The sequence below is a fragment of the Mirounga angustirostris genome, unplaced genomic scaffold, assembly GCF_029215605.1.
Source record: "Mirounga angustirostris isolate CCGP_5_RB_7025 unplaced genomic scaffold, mMirAng1.0.hap1 SCAF_7, whole genome shotgun sequence".
Taxonomy (NCBI): domain Eukaryota; kingdom Metazoa; phylum Chordata; class Mammalia; order Carnivora; family Phocidae; genus Mirounga; species Mirounga angustirostris.
The window spans coordinates 49,908,406-49,928,208 of NW_026991715.1; the positions used below are offsets into that span (position 1 = coordinate 49,908,406).

At 36.7% G+C, this 19,803-nt stretch overlaps 1 protein-coding gene across 2 annotated transcripts in view; it reads left to right on the forward strand.

Moving 5' to 3' along the window:
- Nucleotides 1-19,803, forward strand: part of CWC27 (CWC27 spliceosome associated cyclophilin) — a 200,368-nt gene that overhangs the window by 140,343 nt on the left and 40,222 nt on the right. The window contains exon 12 of one of the 2 annotated variants that reach the window (XM_064596166.1): nt 11,034-11,191. The exons of the other annotated variant lie outside the window; for it this stretch is intronic. Coding sequence (XP_064452236.1) covers nt 11,034-11,176 — 143 coding nt within the window. The 3' untranslated portion in view covers nt 11,177-11,191. Of the gene's footprint in view, nt 1-11,033; nt 11,192-19,803 lie in introns of those variants that run through there. 2 annotated transcript variants of the gene reach the window in all.

A 19,803-nucleotide genomic window follows, 5' to 3' on the forward strand; every position in this document is an offset into this window, starting at 1 on the left:
GTATGGGATGGGGTCCGATAATTTGCATTTCAAATAAGCTCCCAGGTGCTGCTGATGCTTTAGGTTCAGGGTCACAGCTTGAGAACCACTCCTCTACCCAACATTAGAGGAGTGGTTTTCAAACATCAGAATCACCTATAAAAACAAAACAAAACAAAACAACAACAAAAATATCACTGTGTCCCAAGGAATAACCCTCATTCTGAACACTGTCAGTCAGCTATGTTGAATCACATTTTGTGTGATGTGATCAGTTAAGTTGTGTCAAATCAGAAAAGATTCAGTCAAAATCTTCAATCTCTGAATTCTTTCCAGTTAGTATGATCCTTGCCAGTTCTGCTAAGGGCACAGAGTTTCCAAGCATTTGCACCATCTTTACTCCTTGCTTCCTCTTTACCTTCCGCTCTTCTGTGAGTCCCTTTATCTGATAGTTTAGACTACAGATTAGAGGTTAGAGCAGGATTTTCCAAACTGTAGCCAGTACTTCATTGGTGGATCATAAAAATCAGTAGCTTATCTTAATCAACATTTTTTTATTTAATTAAATGGCATAGACCAGAAAACATAGAATGTATCACATGTGGCCAGGGTAAATATTCTTTTATGAAATTTTGAAATTTTTTTTCTTTATATTTTGTTGAACAATATAAAACTGCCATTTTTGTAGGTAAACAAAACAGAATGTCAGTAATTTCATATGGTTTAACCTTACATACAGTTTTATATGTTAGCTATATATCAAACATGTATGTGTGTAGAGTTAATATGAAAAAATACTTCCTGTGATACATCACAGTACAGAGTTAAAAAACCACTGGGTTTGAATAAATATCTAATAGCACTGTGCTAAATAACCCTCCCAAAACCCACAGAATGTTTTTCTCTAGTTCTAAATTAGCTGGTCTCTGCTATGTAGAACAAGACTAATTCATGGGAAGCAGTTTATATTTAATACTGAAACTGTATTAATAACTAATAGTCATAATTAAACAGTATTCATAATAGCATTTCAGGTGCTTACTTGAATTTTGGTGTACAGATGAGCTATAACATTTAGAGACATTCAGAGCAGTGAGAACTGCTATAGTAAAGGAAAGCTTCACTGAGGGAGATGGAGTGAAAAAATGAGGCTGCCTAGAGGAAAGGACACACTCCTTTTAACATCTTCATTTCTGTACCAAGAGTTCACTAGTTTGCAGAACCTTGATTCCATAGAAAAAATAATCTACAAGTCAGAAAGCATGAGCAGTACCCAGTTTTGATGAGGACCAGGTAACAGTTTAATCTTGACAACCACTAGCTTTAATGTGGTTAAGGACTTTCTGATTGGGAAGATTTACCCAATCTTTAGAGCTTATAGTACCTTACAAAAGAGCTTTAATTTTATTTACTTGGTGTTTTTTAGTTTTTCTTTTATATATAATTTTTCTTTTAAGAACCTTGGGAAATATAGAAACTATAACTTCAGGGAAATGTATTATCTTACTTAGAAAATAAAAAATTTCTTAAGATTTCCTAAACTGGGGGCACCTGGGTAGGTCAGTTGGTTGAACATCTGACTCTTGATTTCAGCTCAGGTCATGATCTCGGGGCTGTGAGATTGAGCCCATCAGGCTCCGGGCTGAGTGGAGAGTCTGCTTGAGCAATCTCTCTCTTTCTCCCTCTGCCACTCCCCCTCCTTCTCTCTCAAAATATAAATAAATCTTTAAAAAAAAAAAAAAGATTTCCTAAAATGAAAGTGAAATCCAAGACCTCAGGGAGAATTATTTTGGATACTATTTTATTGTCTAGATACCTAGATGTATTTTTAGAGAAAAACATCATTCATCACATGTCAATGAGGGGTTAGTGTTTGCATATTTTCTTGAGTGAATAGAATTAGATTTAGATCTGAAAAGACTACAATATCCTCAAAACAAATCTGTTCTCTCTACATTTTTCTTAACAAACTCCACCCCTTTCCTATAGGTTTCTAGTGCCTTATGTCCTACCGTGACCCTTTTAGCCACAATTTTTCTGTTGGACTATTTTAACAACCTGCTAACAGGCTGCCAACAGATCTCTGTTGCTAATCTCAGATCCTGCCAATGCATTCTGTGTGTGGCTTTTCTTAAAAACAAACTTGATCATGTGTCAATCCCCTTCATAAAATTCTTTAATGGCATCTCATTTCCTACAGGATAAAATCCTTTGCATGCCATACAAAGCCCTACATAGCTAAACTTTGCCTGCCACACCAGTCTCATCTCTCATGGATCCTATGCTCCGTACAGGCTAAACTTTTCTACATACAAGCCTATTTCCCACCTCAGCCTTCGCTGTCACAACTTCCTCTTCCTGGAATGCCTTCTGTATGCAATATTGCTTCAATATTCAGTTGCTGTTTAAGGCCATTTCTCTAAGATGCCTTTTCTTGTTTCTCCTTCATCACTACACCAATGGTTCCCAAGCTTTTCTGTACATTAGAATCACCTGGAAATCCCAAAGCTCAGCAAGTGAAACCCAGGGTTTCAGTACTTTTTGAAGTTTCCCAGGTTTCTGAAAAAAAAAAAAAAAAAAAAAAAGATGGTTTAAATATTCATCTGTATCTTCCTGGAGTTCTTTCATTGTTTTTTACTTTTACTTTAATTGCTTAAGCCACCTGAAAATTATTTTAGTCCATGACATGGGGTGAGGATATATGGTTTGTAATTTAGCAGGTTAAAGAGACAAACTACAATGTTACTACATGTTATTAATACAACATGGTATATATTCTCATGAAGGTTTGAGGGAGCAAAAGAAAGCCAGTTAAATCTAGATGGCAACATATCTTTCTAGATACACAAACCCAAGTAGGATCATCAGGTATTGAGACCATTGGTCTCCAAAAATGTTTTATTACACCTGCAGAATAAAGTTTTTTATTTTATTTTAAAGAGTGTTATTGAGATAATTTCACATACTGGACAATTCACCCATTTAAAGTGTGCAATTCAGTGATTTTTGGTGTATTCATACATATCTTCAACTATCACCACAGTCAATTTAGAACATTTTCATTATCTCTAAAGGAAACCCTGTACCCTTTACCATTTCCTCCTACTGACTCAGTCTCCCCTTCCCCCTCCCCCAGCCCTCGGTAACCACTAATCTACTTTATGTCTCTATAGATTTCTCTGTTCTAGACATTTCATATGTGATTGGCTTCTTTCACTTAGCATATTTTCAAGGTTCATCTGTGTTGTAGTATGTATCAAATACTTCATTCCCCATTATAGTTAAATGATACTCCCTTTTATGTGGCTATACCACATTTTATCTATTTGTCAACTGATGGACATTTGGGTTGTAAAATAAATTGTGAACATTTCCAAAATATGTATTTTCAAATGTATTTATGACTCATATGTAGGTATTACCAAACACATATATTGTATACTATATATAATACAAAAAATAATAATAATTTAAATATAAATAACATTCTTGGGGTACCTGGCTGGCTCAGTTGGTAAAGCATGTGACTCTTGATCTCAGGGTCATGAGCAAGCCCCACATTGGGCACAGAGCTCACTTTAAAAATAAATATATAAACAGATAAATAAATAAATGTATTACCAATAAATAAATAAAGCATTCTAATATTTTCTTTTTACCTCTCAAGTGGGTCATTTTGTACACTAAAAACCTCTCAACTTTTATAAATTTTTGAAGCTACTGGTTCAGGTGAGTAAGTTAGTTGAATGTAAGTGTTCCCGACAGAGGATACAGTGCATGCAAACACATGGAGATAAAAGAAAGCCTGGCACCTTTTCTTTTCTTGCAAGTTGTGTGTGTGAAACACAGAGTGGAAAGGATATGGAATTTTTCATGCAGTCATTTTTACCCTCTCCCTTACTATTAATTTAGGCTTAATGACAACATCTATTTACTCTTCAAACACCTAAGAAAGAATAACAAATAAAAGTTTTATTATACTATGTAAGTCCCTATTTTTATTGTTATTATTTGGCAGGATATAGGACACACTGTATTACTATACTTTCTCTCTAGAAGTAACCTTACAGTTTGGTCTCCTTTCACATAATCCCAACCAAGAGTGAGCAGCATCAGTTTCCTTTTTATCACTTTTGTCTGGTTTATTTCTGAACATCTTATTTGCAGTATTAATCTGTGACATAAGGAGACTTGCTGAGTCTGTGATAGAAAAACAACTAAAGAAGTCCTTTGTACTTCACCTCCCACAAAACCCATAGAGAAGTCCTTTACACTTTATCCCACACTGTGATAAGTTGCCATATGAGGCATATATAGAAGAATAATTATGTTTATTCTTACCAATTTGATTGTAGTTAAAGAGAAAATGGTTGCAATATTTACTACAGCCAAAGACTTGCTGGTCTGCGGTATCTTGTGAAGATGTTAGGCAGAATACCGGGGTAGAATCCAGTCAACTCAGTTTCTCAGAAATATTTCTCAAGATTGGCTTGCTTATTTTTCTATTATCCATACTTTTACTGCCTTGGATATTTGAACAGTGTAGCATGTTAATTAATTTACTACATTAAATCCCTTAAAGGAAATAGTAATTGATAATAATTTTACCATCTAAGACAATAGAGACAAAGCTTTCGTGAGGCAACTCAAGCCTTCACTTCAGTGAGTGACAAAGCTGAGAATAGAATGTGAAGTTGCTAACTCAAATATTGAACCCAGTCCATTCAATGTGTTGGCTTTGTTTTGTGACTAAACCAAAGGTTTTTTTTAAAAAAAAATTAATCAGTGAGAATGTGTTCTGTAATCATGTCCTAATCCAAAATAAGAGGGTGAGAAATTTTTCACTTCACCAAGAAAAAATATAAGATTGCTTTAGGTAATGATTTCAGCTTATGAAATTAATCAGGCAAACAAACCCCAATAATCCTTCTTTATGAAAAGATTAATTAATGCCATTTCAAAGCTCAGGCACTTTAAAAAAATATCTTTTTTTCTTTCCCCAGCACATATGTTTTTGTAATATAGAGTTCAGAGACTTTAACTTTAGTTGATATATCATCCTAATGAGTATTATATTTCCATTGTTTCCTGATCATTTTTTGGCTGCAGGTACCACAAAAGAAATGTTCAGAGGCGTTAAGCTTAAGGTGGCACCGGGTGACTGCAGCTCTTCAAGGTCTGGGACAAGGAAGTCCAGTTATTCAGATTCCTCTGCTTTCTTCCTTCCTTCTCCCCACTCTCTCTTTCTATTACTTTCTCTGGGAATCCATTTTCCTCTGAAAAATCACCTTCCTTTTAAAAAGACATCTTAATTCATTTAAATAATATTTGTCGAGTATCTGAAAACTTATAAGCACTGTTTCAATCTCTAGACATAAAATGGTGAATAAAACAGAAAAGTTCCAGGGGCGCCTGGGTGGCTCAGTTGGTTGGGCGACTGCCTTCGGCTTAGGTCGTGATCCTGGAGTCCCGGGATCGAGTCCCGCATCGGGCTCCCTGCTCAGCAGGGAGTCTGCTTCTCCCTCTGACCCTCCTCCCTCTCATGCTCTCTGTCTCTCATTCTCTCTCTCTCAAATAAATAAATAAAATCTTTAAAAAAAAAAAAAAAAAACAGAAAAGTTCCTGCCATCTAGGAACTCACATTCCTGGGTCCCTCTTTGGTACCTGTCTCAGTCAGAGCTCACTGGCATTCACTCATCCCACGCTTTTCCAAATTTCAGCGTTTTTCAAAAGGATAGGTCTTTCCAGTGGCAACTCCTTCCCTGTTATATTTAAATATGTTATCATGCATCAGGCACTTAGAATACTGAGTGGCACATGGAAAGCACTATTTATACAAGTATCCTACAGGTAGAGGATAAGTAGAGCAGAGCATTTTCCATCCTACCGTATGCCAGCAGATACTGCTTATTCTTTTTTTTTTTTTAAGATTTTATTTTTTTTAAGTATCTCGACACCCAGTGTGGGGCTCAAACTCACAACCCCAAGATCAAGAGTCACATGCTCCACCGACTGAGCCAGCCAGGCACCCCAGATTATTCTTTTTTTTTTTTTAAGATTTTATTTATTTATTTGACAGAGACACAGCGAGAGAGGGAACACAAGCAGGGGGAGCGGGAGAGGGGGAAGCAGGCTTCCCGCGGAGCAGGGAGCCCGAGGCGGGGCTCGATCCCAGGACCCTGGGATCATGACCTGAGCCGAAGGCAGCCGCTTAACCGACTGAGCCACCCAGGCGCCCTACCCCAGATTATTCTTAAACAAATGCAGTTTCGTAGGTAAACATCATGATAAGAATGCTACATTTAAACATCCAAATTTATGGAAATATAAATTAAGTTTTAATAATTCACTTCACAAAAGGATTTTCCACATTTCTTCCAATTATAAATTTTATTGAGGCTTTGAAAATATGATTTAAAATACAGAAATATTTTTATTCAAACAAATATGTTAATAAAGTGAAAAATGTTATATCTACTCCCTGCTTCTTGAAATGAGATTTAATCTTTTGAAGGGAGCCATAACTATAAAGTAGCTTATGGACACAAAATATGGTGCCCCATAGTCAATGCCAAATAATAATACCTCATATTTATATAATATGAAGTTTACAAAGTCTTGTCACATGCCTCTTTACATTTAGTTCTCTAACAGTCCTGAGAAGTAGATTAAACAAATCCTATAGTTTACATTTTGCAAATGAAGAAACCAAAGGATTAAAGACATTTAGTACTCAGCCTAACTGAAACAGATATGAGCAGTCAGAACTTCTGTCCAATATTCTTTCCACTATAAAACTGCAAAGCGTACGTATGGTGATTAACATAACATAATAAAAAAGAAAAACTGCAAAGCATTGTTTCCTTAAGAAAAGTAAAAAACAAATAAAAAATAAAATAAAATAAGCCACAAGCAAAATGACCTGTTAGCTGGAAGCCAGAATCAGCAGATTGAGGGCTAGCCTACAGTTCATAGCATTACCAGTAAGGTTAAGCAAGGTGACCCCCATCCAACTCAGACTCCAACCCCAGGTTCCAGGAAGCATATCTGAATACAGGTCGACTTCAGATGAAGCATAACTTGATAACTTTTGTCCTACCCTCACCTCATCGCAAAATTTAGTGTATTAGAGATATCATTTAAGATGGGGATTGAGGAAGAGGGGTAAAATCTGAGTCAGAATAAGTGTACCTATAGTAGAGAATATGGTCTAGGCAGGTTCAAAAATTCCGAGACAGTGAACACGGCCAGAAGCAACTGGGCATGGTACTTTGAAGTAATTGCACATACTTTCACATTTAAGTTAGACTATTCTGATAGATATGGAAAAATAATTTTACCAGGATACTTTTCAAAGTTCCTTCCTAAACTAATTAGGGAAAAATCCCAGCAAGATTTTGGGAGTCATTCTCTCTCTCTCTCTTACTTACTTGCCTTTGTCCTCTTCTTCACTGAACTACTGAGGAAGGCATTGTTTTCATTAAGTGAGGGTGGGCATCAGGAAACTTGCAACTTGAGCCTCCATTTTACCAACTAACTCAAACTAGTATCATAATAAGAAAATACCCTTTAATTTTTTTTTTTTTTTTAGAAATGAGTTCAAACAACATACCAATCTAGGGTGGTTCAACACACTTCATTTAGTTTTACAAAAAGCTTGCAAATACTTGTAAATGATTTCCTTGCACTATAGGCCTGCCAGTTATGTCTTGTGGCAACTTGTTACTTACCAAAATAAAGTTCCAATTCATTAATCTAGCACTAAGGTACTTGCATGATCAGATTTTTCTTATTTTCCTTATTCCCCATCTTATTCACCCATTCTTCACTTTCACAAAACATTTTTCCTCTTTCTCATGTGCATCCTGTACTCTGTGTTGTCTTCCTGCTTGGTTATGATGTCTCTTCTACCTGCTGTGGCTTAATCTTCTTTCTCCTACAACCCAGTTATGCTGCCACTTCCTCCTCCCAACTCTCCCTCTGTCTCCTCTGCATGAATTTCCTAAGTACTTTATCAGGACCTCTCTTATGTCATTTGTAACACCACACAGTTAAAGAGTATAACTGTCTTATCCCTTTTCCAGCCTATAAGCTCCTTAACATTGGGAACCATCTATGTTTCACTCACTCCCATATACACTGGTGCCGCCCATCACCCCCATAACTGCTTGCAGTGTAATAGAATAGAAGCAGCATGGGCTCTGAAGTCTGACAGCCCTGATTTCAAATCCTTGCTCTATCCTTTATTAGCCATATAACCTTGGGCAAGATACTTCACCTCTCTAAACCTGTTAACTCTTGCATAAAATAGAGACGATAATACCCATTCTGTTGTTACAAGAAACAAGAATTAAGTGAGAAAGCAGGCACAGAGTTCTTAGTACTATATCTCAGACGTGCTAGGTCCTAAAAGGTGGTGGTAGTACTAGTAAGTAGTGGTCTTAACTTATCTTTTAGAAGCCACTTGATTGCTTCAGTGCCTCAGTCACACAGGGGATAAAAAGAACCCATGTGTATCACACATGCAAGTATTTAAGGACTATTTTGAACTGGTCTGTAAACTCTTATAACTACTTAGAGAAAAGTACCTCATAAACTCACTACAAAACAATAGAACTCTCCTTTAAGTGCTATTAGAAATGCAGATATTCTGCAGTATTTAATTTACTAGGATAATCATAGCCTCAGGCAATTTTAGGTGGCAATTCTTTCTGTAGTATCCTCCCTGATTGGCTTCATGAAATCTTTTTATCTTGAAGAATTTTGTATTTTTTTTTTCTTATTGCTACAACACAGAGTACGAAATTTGTAGTTTCCATATCCAGAATGACAGGTCAACATAGGGATGCTGTCAAAATGGCCATCAAACTGCAAGAACTGTGGGTCACACCATCTGGAGAAGTACAAAGTGTGCTCTGTTGAGAAACCTGGGGGCAACATCAGTCAGTCTTTGTGTTAGTCCTAGGGTCCAAGGGAGGAAGAATGAAGTAAATTTGAACAGAAACAACAGACCAGAGCTGACAGGTGGGAAGTTGTACCACAGAAGTAAAGCTATTCATGTCCCTCGGTAATTCTCAGTAATCATTTTTATATTGTAATTGTTTCTTGTGATCATTATTAAGAAAAATGGAGAAACATCTGATAAAAAGCTTCTCAGATAGAGTCTATATAATAAAAACTTGTATTAGTAACTTAAAGCAATTTCATGTTTAGGGTTCAGGACCTGTCTTTACTGATACAAGTTCTCGTCATCTCTTAATTTATTAGATAAGCTCATTTAATTCATTTTAATTGATTTTTAGTATAATACTTTGTGGTAACTAATTTATGTATTGTTATATAAGTTACTACCAACATGACTGCTATTTGAATTATAAACTCAACAAAGCAATATACTTGGGAAAGTAAAAGATAAAATTTGTATTTGGATAGGACTGGGGCATTAAAACAAGTTTTAAAAAATTTCTAAAAACTTAAGATATAAAATAACAAAATATAAAATAACAAAAATTAAAATTAAGAAAACTCCTAATTAGAGAATTAAATCTATATTGGAGAGTCATGCCATTTTATAAATGGTCACACGGTAGTATAAATGTATATAATTGCAAAGTGATTACTAGACTGTAATGAAATACATCTGTGGTGATTACACATTCCAAAGAGAAAGTACACATAATAGTGTATGTAGAGAGGAAACAACATTGAGTTGTCAGAAGTTGTAAGATATTTCAAGCTTAGCACAATCATTTGCCCTCTCTGAACCTCAGTTTTTTCATCTGTGAAGGAGCAGATTATTGCTGCCTAAGAACTTCTTAGTAGTAATATTTTGTGTTGTGATTGTGGGCATACTCCTTTTATAGTGAATTTAAAAATTGAGATTAAGTAGCCAGTAGATTATAAATATACAGAACCCCTAGATATGAACTCTCACTTATTCATAGGCTACTCTTGTTAGAAATGTTTAATGGAAGATATAGCTGAAAATCAGTATTTTTATGCAGAGATAAAAGAACTAAAATCTAGTCAGGCTGAAATTAAAAATGCTATAACTGAGATGCAAACCGAAATGGAGGCCATAAAAATAAGGATGGACAAATCAGAGGAGTGAATCAGTGATATATAAGATACAACTATGGAAAATAATGAAGCTGAAAAGAAGAGAGAAAGAAAAGTAATGAATCAAAAGGTAGACTTAGGAAACTCAATGACTTACTAAAATGTAGTAACGTTCATATCATAGGAGTCCCAGAACATGAGGAGAGAGAATGGGCAGAAGGTTTATTCAAACAAATTATAGCTGGAAACTTCCCTAATGTGGGGAAGGACACAGACATCAAAATCCAAGAAGCATAAAAACTCCCATTAAATTCAACAAAAGCTGACCATCACCAAGGCATATCATAGTCAAATTCACAAAATGCAGACAATGAAAATAAGTATTTTTGTATTTTTATTCCAAAATGAAATACAGTCTAAAAGTCTGGATTAATTTAACTGTATTATAACTTGTTACCTTCACATTTCTCAAATCAGCTAATAGAAAAACACAGGAAAGTATTCTGTATTATTTTATTTTGATGATTATTTTAAGCCTAAAATAACATAAGCAATGAAGCTAAGATGAACAGGGAAAGAAAAGGAAAAAGTCCATGTAAATGTAGACTGAATTCCATTTAATCACTGTTCAGTGTTCAAGCATACTTCAGGTAGTCCCTGAATTATTTAACCACTTTTGACTTATTTTTATGGAACTATAGGCTTATTTTGACCACCAGATGGAGCCAGTATTGTTCAATTTATAACATAAAAGATATGCTGAAAATAAAAAGTGGTTAAATAAAATGAATAAATCACAGATTTCTTATTTTAGTTCTTAGTACAGAAAGAAATTAAACTTTCAGCCTAGTCTTCCCCTAAATTTCTGCCTATCTTTGTCATGTGCATATAGACACCTCTAGTAAATAATTTCTTTATTGTGAATAATTTTCATCTTGGCAGTTTCATTGGATAAAGAGACCAGTTTTCTTCTGATTCACTTTTTTTTTTTTTAGATTTTTATTTATTTTTTGACAGAGAGAGAGAGACAGCAAGAGAAGGAACACAAGCAGGGAAGGAGTGGGAGATGGAGAAGCAGGCTTCCCTGCCGAGCAAGGAACCTGATGTGGGGCTCGATCCCAGGACACTGGGATCGTGACCTGAGCGGAAGGCAGACGCTAAACGGCTGAGCCACCCAGGTGCCCTCTTCTGATTCACTTTTTAAAGACGTCATCTAAGCAACTTTCAATTATCTTTTTTTTTTTTTTTAAAGATTTTATTTATTTATTTGCAAGAGACAGAGACAGCGAGAGCAGGAACACAAGCAGGGGGAGTGGGAGAGGGAGAAGCAGGCTTCCTGCTGAGCCGGGAGCCCGATGTGGGACTTGATCCCAGGACTCTGGGATCATGACCTGAGCCGAAGGCAGTCGCTTAACCCAACTGAGCCACCCAGGCGCCCGCAACTTTCAATTATCTTTAAAACAAAATTAGTACAGGGGCGCCTGGGTGGCTCAGTCGGTTAAGCATCTGCCTTCAGCTCGGGTCATGATCTCTGGGTCTTGGGAACGAGCCCTGCATCAGGCTTCCTGCTCAGTAGGGAGTCTGCTTCTCTCTCTCTCTCACTCTCTCTCCCTCTGCTTCTCCCCATTGCTCGTTCTCTCTCCCTCTCAAATAAATAAATAGAATCTTAAAAAAAAATTTAAAAAACCCCAAATTAGTACAAATTTAACCTCTTGTCATTTAATAAATACTATGGATTATAATTATGAAAAATGATAATAAAAAGTATATGTAGGTTCTCATCTTAATGTCAAAGAATATCCCCATTATTGTCATTTCCATAATGGATTTTCCTAATAAAACAAACCAAAAAATAGGCATTCTGACTGGGGGGAGGATATATAGTTTATCCCCAGGAGCTCCTCAAGGAGATGGTAAAGCTACAACCCTTATAGAGATTCTACCCAGAAAGCTTAGTGTTCAAGTAAATCAGAGGTAGCTGCCTTAAAGTTGACTTCTACTCCTCTTAACTATTTAATATATGTTAGAAATTATTTATCTGTGACTCAATTTAGCAACTATCTGTTGAAAAAATATTTGTATGCTAAGGGCCCTAAGGCCCTACAAGTCCCTCAAAGAGTCTTTTATCCAGCCAGAACAATAAAGCAACTATGGACACTGCTGTAATTTAAAATCTAAACATGATCAAATTGTTCATTTGTCCATTCAGCTACTATTTATTGAGTATACACTATATGCAAGGCATATGCTAGGCCCCAAACGGCATAATCCCTGCTGTGTGTGTGTGTGTGTGTGTGTGTGTGTGTGTGTGTAGCCTTGGGGGCAGTACAGACAAAGAAGCAGTCATGGTAGAGTGCTTAAACTGTTTAATGGTTCAAATGAGGGGGAAAATATTACTAATTAAGGATTATCAAGAAAAAGTTATAAAGGATTCTTCCTAGATATAAATTATTTACATAAACCCACTGTTTGGCAAACTCTATTTCCCATTTATTATGGTCTGGGAGGAATTTTGAACCTTTATTTGGTAGGATTTTATTTCATCAGACACATCCAACTGGTGATCTGATGCCTTTTTATATCAAATTGGAGTATTTTCTAAGTTTTCTTGTGTGTCAAACATGAAGAAGAAATAACCAAGCTGGTTAAGAACTTGTCATTTAGGGCCAGACTATATGGGTTTATATTCTCATGTTTATAGCCCCTTGGATAGGTTACTTAACCTCTTACTACCTTAATTTCCTTATCAGCAAAATAGGGCTAATACTATGCCTTCCTTATAGGGTTGTTTATCAGGATTAACCAAGTAATTCAGGTACTTGTGTCTGGCACATAGTGAGTACTTAAAATGCTAGCTATCTTGGATATCTCTTTTCAAGTCTGGTACTTTTCCTAGAATTAAGAACTCATGTATATAAAATCTGATTTAAAAAAAAACAAAAACATACTTTTTAGCTTCCAGAAAGTATAAGATACAACTATGTATGACCAGCATTTATATTTTCTATATCCATTAAAGTCTATGCCTTTTGTTTTCTTTTTTTTTATTATGTTATGTTAGTCAACATACATTACATCATTAGTTTTTGATGGAGTGTTCCATGGTTCATTGTTTGCACATAACATCCAGTGCTCCATTCAATATGTGCCCTCCTTACTACCCATCACCAGGCTAGCCCATTCCCCCACCCCTCTCCCCTCTAAAACCCTCAGTTTGTTTCTCAGAGTCCATAGTCTCCCATGGTTCGTCTCCCCCTCTGATTCCCCCCCCCTACATTTTTCCCTTCCTACTAGCTTCTTTTTTTTTTTTTTTTAACATATAATGTATTATTTGTTTCAGAGGTACAGGTCTGTGATTCATCAGTCTTAACACAATTCATAGCGCTCACCATATCACATACCCTCCCCAATGTCCATTACCCAGCCACTCCATCCCTCCCACCCCCCACCACTCCAGCAATCCTCAGTTTGTTTCCTGAGATTAAGAATTCCTCATATCAGTGAGAGCATATGATACTTGTCTTTCTCTGAATGACTTATTTCACTTAGCATAATACCCTCTAGTCCCATCCACGTCATTGCAAATGGCAAGATTTGGGGGGTTTTTTTTGATGGCTACATAATATTCCACAGTATATGTATACCACATCTTCTTTATCCATTCATCTGTCAATGGACATCTTGGCTCTTTCCACAGTTTGGCTATTGTGGACATTGCTGCTATAAACATTGGGGTGCTTGTACCCCTTCGGATCACTACATTTGTATCTTTGGGGTAAATACCCTGTAGTGCAATTGCTAGGTCATACAGTAGCTCTATTTTCAACTTTTTGAGGAACCTCCATACTGTTTTCCAGAGTGGCTGCCCCAGCTTGCATTCCCACCAACAGTGTGGGAGAGTTTCCCTTTCTCCGCATCCCCACCAACATCTGTCGTTTCCTGACTTGTTAATTTTAGCCATTCTGACTGGTGTGAGGTGGTATCTCATTGAGGTTTTGATTTGGATTTCCCTGATGCCGAGCGATGTTGAGCACTTTTTCATGTGTCTGTTGGCCATTTGGATGTCTTCTTTGGAAAATTGTCTGTTCATGTCTTCTGCCCATTTCTTGATTGTATTATTTGTTCTTTGTATCCCTTTTGTTTTCAAATGTTGTTTACTATTAGCAGTAACATTACTTCTATTTGTACAAAAGTTTTTGTTTATTATGGGAATTTTTCAAAAATTTCCTTGAAGTACTGGATCCCAATATATTTAAAATAATTTATAAGCAGCTTTACTAACAGTTTCTGATACATACTGATTATTCAATAAGCTTTTTTTAAAAAAATGAATGAATGTAACAGCTCCTTGGAGCTGTCAAGCTCCTTGAGCTCTGGTCCTGACACAGTGGAGGAATAAGCCCTTTATCTATAAAATGAGATTTGTAGATGGATACCATTGGTTCATTAGCTAAGTAACCACAGTTGAGTAGTCATCATCCCTTTATGTTCAGAACAAAAAGGTTTCACAGTGAAGAGATTCAAGTGGAGCAAGGATTGTTTCTGACTAGCTCTTAGAGGAGGGGTTAAAGGCATTCTTTATAACATGCAGGGACAGAATTGCAGTACTTAACTTTGTCACCTAAACTAAGAGTCAGAACACATGTTTTAGCCCGGGCTCTGCTGCTGATCCCCCTGGGAGACTGGCTGAGTAACTTCACTTACCTAAACATTGGTTACCTCACCTATAAACTGAGAAGGTAGATTAGAAGATCCTCAAGATAACTTCTAGCTCTGGTGCTCTAGTGAACTAATACTCCAGTGATAAACTGATGATTATAGTGATGTTGGACATTCTCTTCACCAGGCCCTTTCACATATATTACCTAGTTTTATCTCAGAAATAAGCTAAGATACTTTATTCTAACACTATAACATATGTAAGCTTTAAGCCCTCTAAGGAATCAGCCATTTGAAACTTAAAGTCAATGGCTTGATTTCTTAACTGTTTTCACATATCTTAGGTTCGTTTCACCCTTTAGACTACATTATAGAATGCAAAGTTTGTATCATTTATGTTTTAGATGTCTTTTACACCATTTCTCAGAATGCCCACATATGAGAGATACTAGGTAAAATTTTATTTTCTGGATTGAAGTTTTAACTAAAGTCAGTAGGCCTTTTGTATCATACAGATCTGGGCTCAAATCCCAGCTTTACCATATTCTAATTCCTGTTTCCTCATTTGGTTTATGGATCCTTCATAGAAAATCAAAGCACTTTAACATGGTGCCTGACATATACTCTTTGGTAAATGCTCTTTTTTCCCACCACTCTTCATTCCTATTTATTTAGCATGTTTTGTAGACATTTCAGTTAATGACAAATAGTCATCATATTACATCATTATTATTTATGAATTATCATCCACTGTATATTGAGATTTATAAGAAAGCTAAAAGTAGAACAGTCTGTACTTAGAGAAACTAAATTTTTCAAACTCCTTGTGTATTTTATTAGCCAGTTTTATGTCTCTAAAATCATCCAGTCACTTATTCAATTTTTGTTTATTCAGGGGGATTCAAGCACATGAGAAATGAATGTGCTACTTCCTGTTCTGGCAATATGGACTGAGTTAGCACAGACCTTCCTTCTCCTACAAATATATAGAAATGCTGGATAAAATATGATCCGCCCAATTTAAATACTTAGATAAGCTTAAGAAAGGGAGAGAAACAGAGAGACAGAGAGAGAAGGTAAGAAAAAAAGAAAAGTGCTAGGTACCAGAAACAAAGGGGAAGCAAAACCAGAGCATTAAGTGGGCAAGCTGATATTATAGTTGCCCAGGGGAGTATTGGAACCAGATGTAGGCTGTACTAGTTAGAAGCTGGGCATTTTAATCTCAGACTTGGACAGAGATGTGGCCATGGCTCAAGAGAAATGGGAACTAGAAAAACTGTCCACCTGGTCAGAAAGGCCACAGTGAAGCTTGTCGTGTTTCAAACCTATATGTGGGGGAGATTAAAAAAAAAAAAGTCTCAAAAAATCAAAACCCTAAACTTCTACCAGGCATGGCTACAACGTCTGAATATACATTCCCTATATGGTATAGGAATCCTAAGCCAAGAAATTAACTTGAAAAAAAAAAAATGGCTCTAGACTACTGGAACCCCTCAATTGCCTGATAGAAACAAATGCAAAAGTTCTTTGTAGAAACTCTTAAACAATCCTGTGTGCCTAGGATTCCTATGGAGCATGATGGAGATGCAGCTCTAGCTAAACTCACAATCAAAAATTAGAAAACACATAGAGAAATGATGAGCCTAGGAAGAGAGTCAGAAGACATAACAGAAAGATCCCCAAGAAGAATCTGAAAGATACAAATAACAGGTGTTTTAAATAATTAAAGGATTTTTTTTTTAAGGACTAAATATCATAATAAAGACTGAGACTATTAAAAGAACAGGTGAATTTGAAGAATAACCAAAAAGAATATCTAGATATAAAAAATATAATTATGGCTCAGTTTATGTGTTAAAAACTGATTAGATACAACTAAACAAAGAGTTAATGAACTGAAATATAAAACTAAGGAAATTATTCAGAGTATACTGCTGAGAAATAAAAATAAAAAATAATGTGCTGTGATTATTCGTAGTTGATCATATTGTAAAGAGAAGTATTTATACTAATGTGATATACTTAGTTATGAAATAGAATAGTTGCCAGATTTTTCACACAGTTGGGTTTATGCAGCAAATGTCACTGCATTAGAAAATCTCGAACAAAATGGCTGACTGTTAATACACTGCACATTAATAACATTCTTCAAACTGTGTAACAAAGAGGTAAGCAATAAACCAAGGCTTGAAAAGAAAGATTACTAGCATTCTTTTTTTTTAAAAAAGATTTTATTTTTTGACAGAGAGAGACAGCGAGAGAGGGAACACAAGCAGGGGGAGTGGGAGAGGGAGAAGCAGGGGGAGTGGGAGAGGGAGAAGCGGACTTCCCGCTGAGCAGGGAGCCCAATGTGGGACTCAATCCCAAGACCCTGGGATCATGACCTGAGCCAAAGGCAGACACTTAACGACTGAGCCACCCAGGCACCCTGATTACTGGCATTCTTGATTACATCTGGCTCATCTTGGTTTGCCAGCCAAAGATAAGAAGAGATAGGTTGTTGGTTTTTGGTGTTTTTTTTTTAATCATAAATTTTCATTATTATGTGTGCATGTAAGCTAATATAAAATGTTAGTACTTTTTTCTTGAGACAAAACCTGAGCTCCATAAACCCAGATGTTAACTAATCCTCACAGGGAAGTATTACAGGGTCAAGTCTATAAATTGGTATTCTAATTTCTAACTTAGTAAAAATTACTTTGATCTGCTTCTGATAGCTGTCTGATTTATTTGTTGGATATATTTGTTTCTTTTTTTTTATTCTTATGTTAATCCCCATACATGACATCATTAGTTTTAGATGTAGTGTTCCATGATTTATTGTTTGTGCATAACACCCAGTGCTCCATACAGAATGTGCCCTCCTCAATACCCATCACCAGGCTAACCCATCCTCCCACCCCCCTCCCCTCTAGAACCCTCAGTTTGTTTTTCAGAGTCCATCGTCTCTCATGGTTCGTCTCCCCCTCTGATTTCCCCCCCTTCATTCTTCCCCTCCTGCTACCTTCTTCTTTTTTTTTTTTCTTAACATATATTGCATTATTTGTTTCAGAGGTACAGATCTGAGATTCAACAGTCTTGCACAATTCACAGAGCTTACCAGAGCACATACCCTCCCCAGTGTCTATCACCCAGTCACCCCATCCCTCCCACCCCACCCCCCACTCCAGCAACCCTCAGTTTGTTTCCTGCGATTAAGAATTCCTCATATCAGTGAGGTCATATGATACATGTCTTTTTCTGTTTGACTTATTTCGCTCAGCATAATACCCTCCAGTTCCATCCACGTCATTGCAAATGGCAAGATCTCATTCCTTTTGATGGCTGCATAATATTCCATTGTATATATATACCACCTCTTCTTTATCCATTCATCTGTCGATGGACATCTTGGCTCTTTCCACAGTTTGGCTATTGTGGACATTGCTGCTATAAACATCGGGGTGCATGTACCCTTTTGGATCGCTACTTTTGTATCTTTGGGGTAAATACCCAGTAGTGCAATTGCTGGATCATATGGTAGCTCTATTTTCAACTTTTTGAGGAACCTCCATACAGTTTTCCAGAGTGGCTGCACCAGCTTGCATTCCCACCAACAGTGTAGGAGGGTTCCCCTTTCTCCGCATCCCCGCCAACATCTGTCGTTTCCTGACTTGTTAATTTTAGCCATTCTGACTGGTGTGAGGTGGTATCTCATGGAGGTTTTGATTTGGATTTCCCTGATGCCGAGCGATATTGAGCACTTTTTCATGTGTCTGTTGGCCATTTGGATGTCTTCTTTGGAAAATTGTCTGTTCATGTCTTCTGCCCATTTCTTGATTGGATTCTTTGTTCTTTGGGTGTTGAGTTTGATGAGTTCTTTATAGATTTTGGATACTAGCCCTTTATCTGATATGTCATTTGCAAATATCTTCTCCCCTTCTGTCGGTTGTCTTTTGGTTTTGTTGACTGTTTCCTTTGCTTTGCAAAAGCTTTTTATCTTGATGAAGTCCCAATAGTTCATTTTTGCCCTTGCTTCCCTTGCCTTTGGCAATGTTTCTAGGAAGAAGTTGCTTCGGCTGAGGTCAAAGAGGTTGCTTCCTGTGTTCTCCTTTAGGATTTTGATGGGCTCCTGTCTTACATTGAGGTCTTTCAACCATTTGGAGTCTATTTTTGTGTGTGGTGTAAGGAAATGGTCCAGTTTCATTCTTTTGCATGTGGCTATCATTTTTCCCAACACCATTTGTTGAAGAGACTGTCTTTTTTCCATTGGACATTCTTTCCTGCTTTGTCAAAGATGAGTTGACCATAGAGTTGAGGGTCCATTTCTGGGCTTTCTATTCTGTTCCATTGATCTGTGTGTCTGTTTTTGTGCCAGTACCATACTGTCTTGATGATGACAGCTTTGTAATAGAGCTGGAAGTCCGGAATTGTGGTGCCGCCAGCTTTGCTTTTCTTTTTCAACATTCCTCTGGCTATGCGGGGTCTTTTCTGGTTCCATACAAATTTTAGGATTATTTGTTCCATTTCTTTGAAAAAAGTGGATGTTATTTTGATGGGGATTGCATTGAATGTGTAGATTGCTCTAGGTAGCATTGACATCTTCACAATATTTGTTCTTCCAATCCATGAGCATGGAACGTTTTTCCATTTCTTTGTGTCTTCCTCAATTTCTTTCATGAGTATTTTATAGTTTTCTGAGTACAGATCCTTAGTCTCTTTGGTTAGATTTATTCTTAGGTATCTTATGGTTTTGGGTGCAATTGTAAATGGGATCGACTCCTTAATTTCTCTTTCTTCTGTCTTGTTGTTGGTGTATAGGAATGCCACTGACTTCTGTGCATTGATTTTATATCCTGCCACTTTACTGAATTCCTGTATGAGTTCTAGCAGTTTTGGGGTGGAGTCTTTGGGGTTTCCCACATAAAGTATCATATCATCTGCACAGAGTGAGAGTTTGACTTCTTTGCCGATTCAGATGCCTTTTATTTCTTTTTGTTGTCTGATTGCTGTGGCTAGGACTTCCAATACTATGTTGAATAGCAGTGGTGATAGGGGACATCCCTGCCGCGTTCCTGACCTTACGGGGAAAGCTCTCAGTTTTTCCCCATTGAGAATGATATTCGC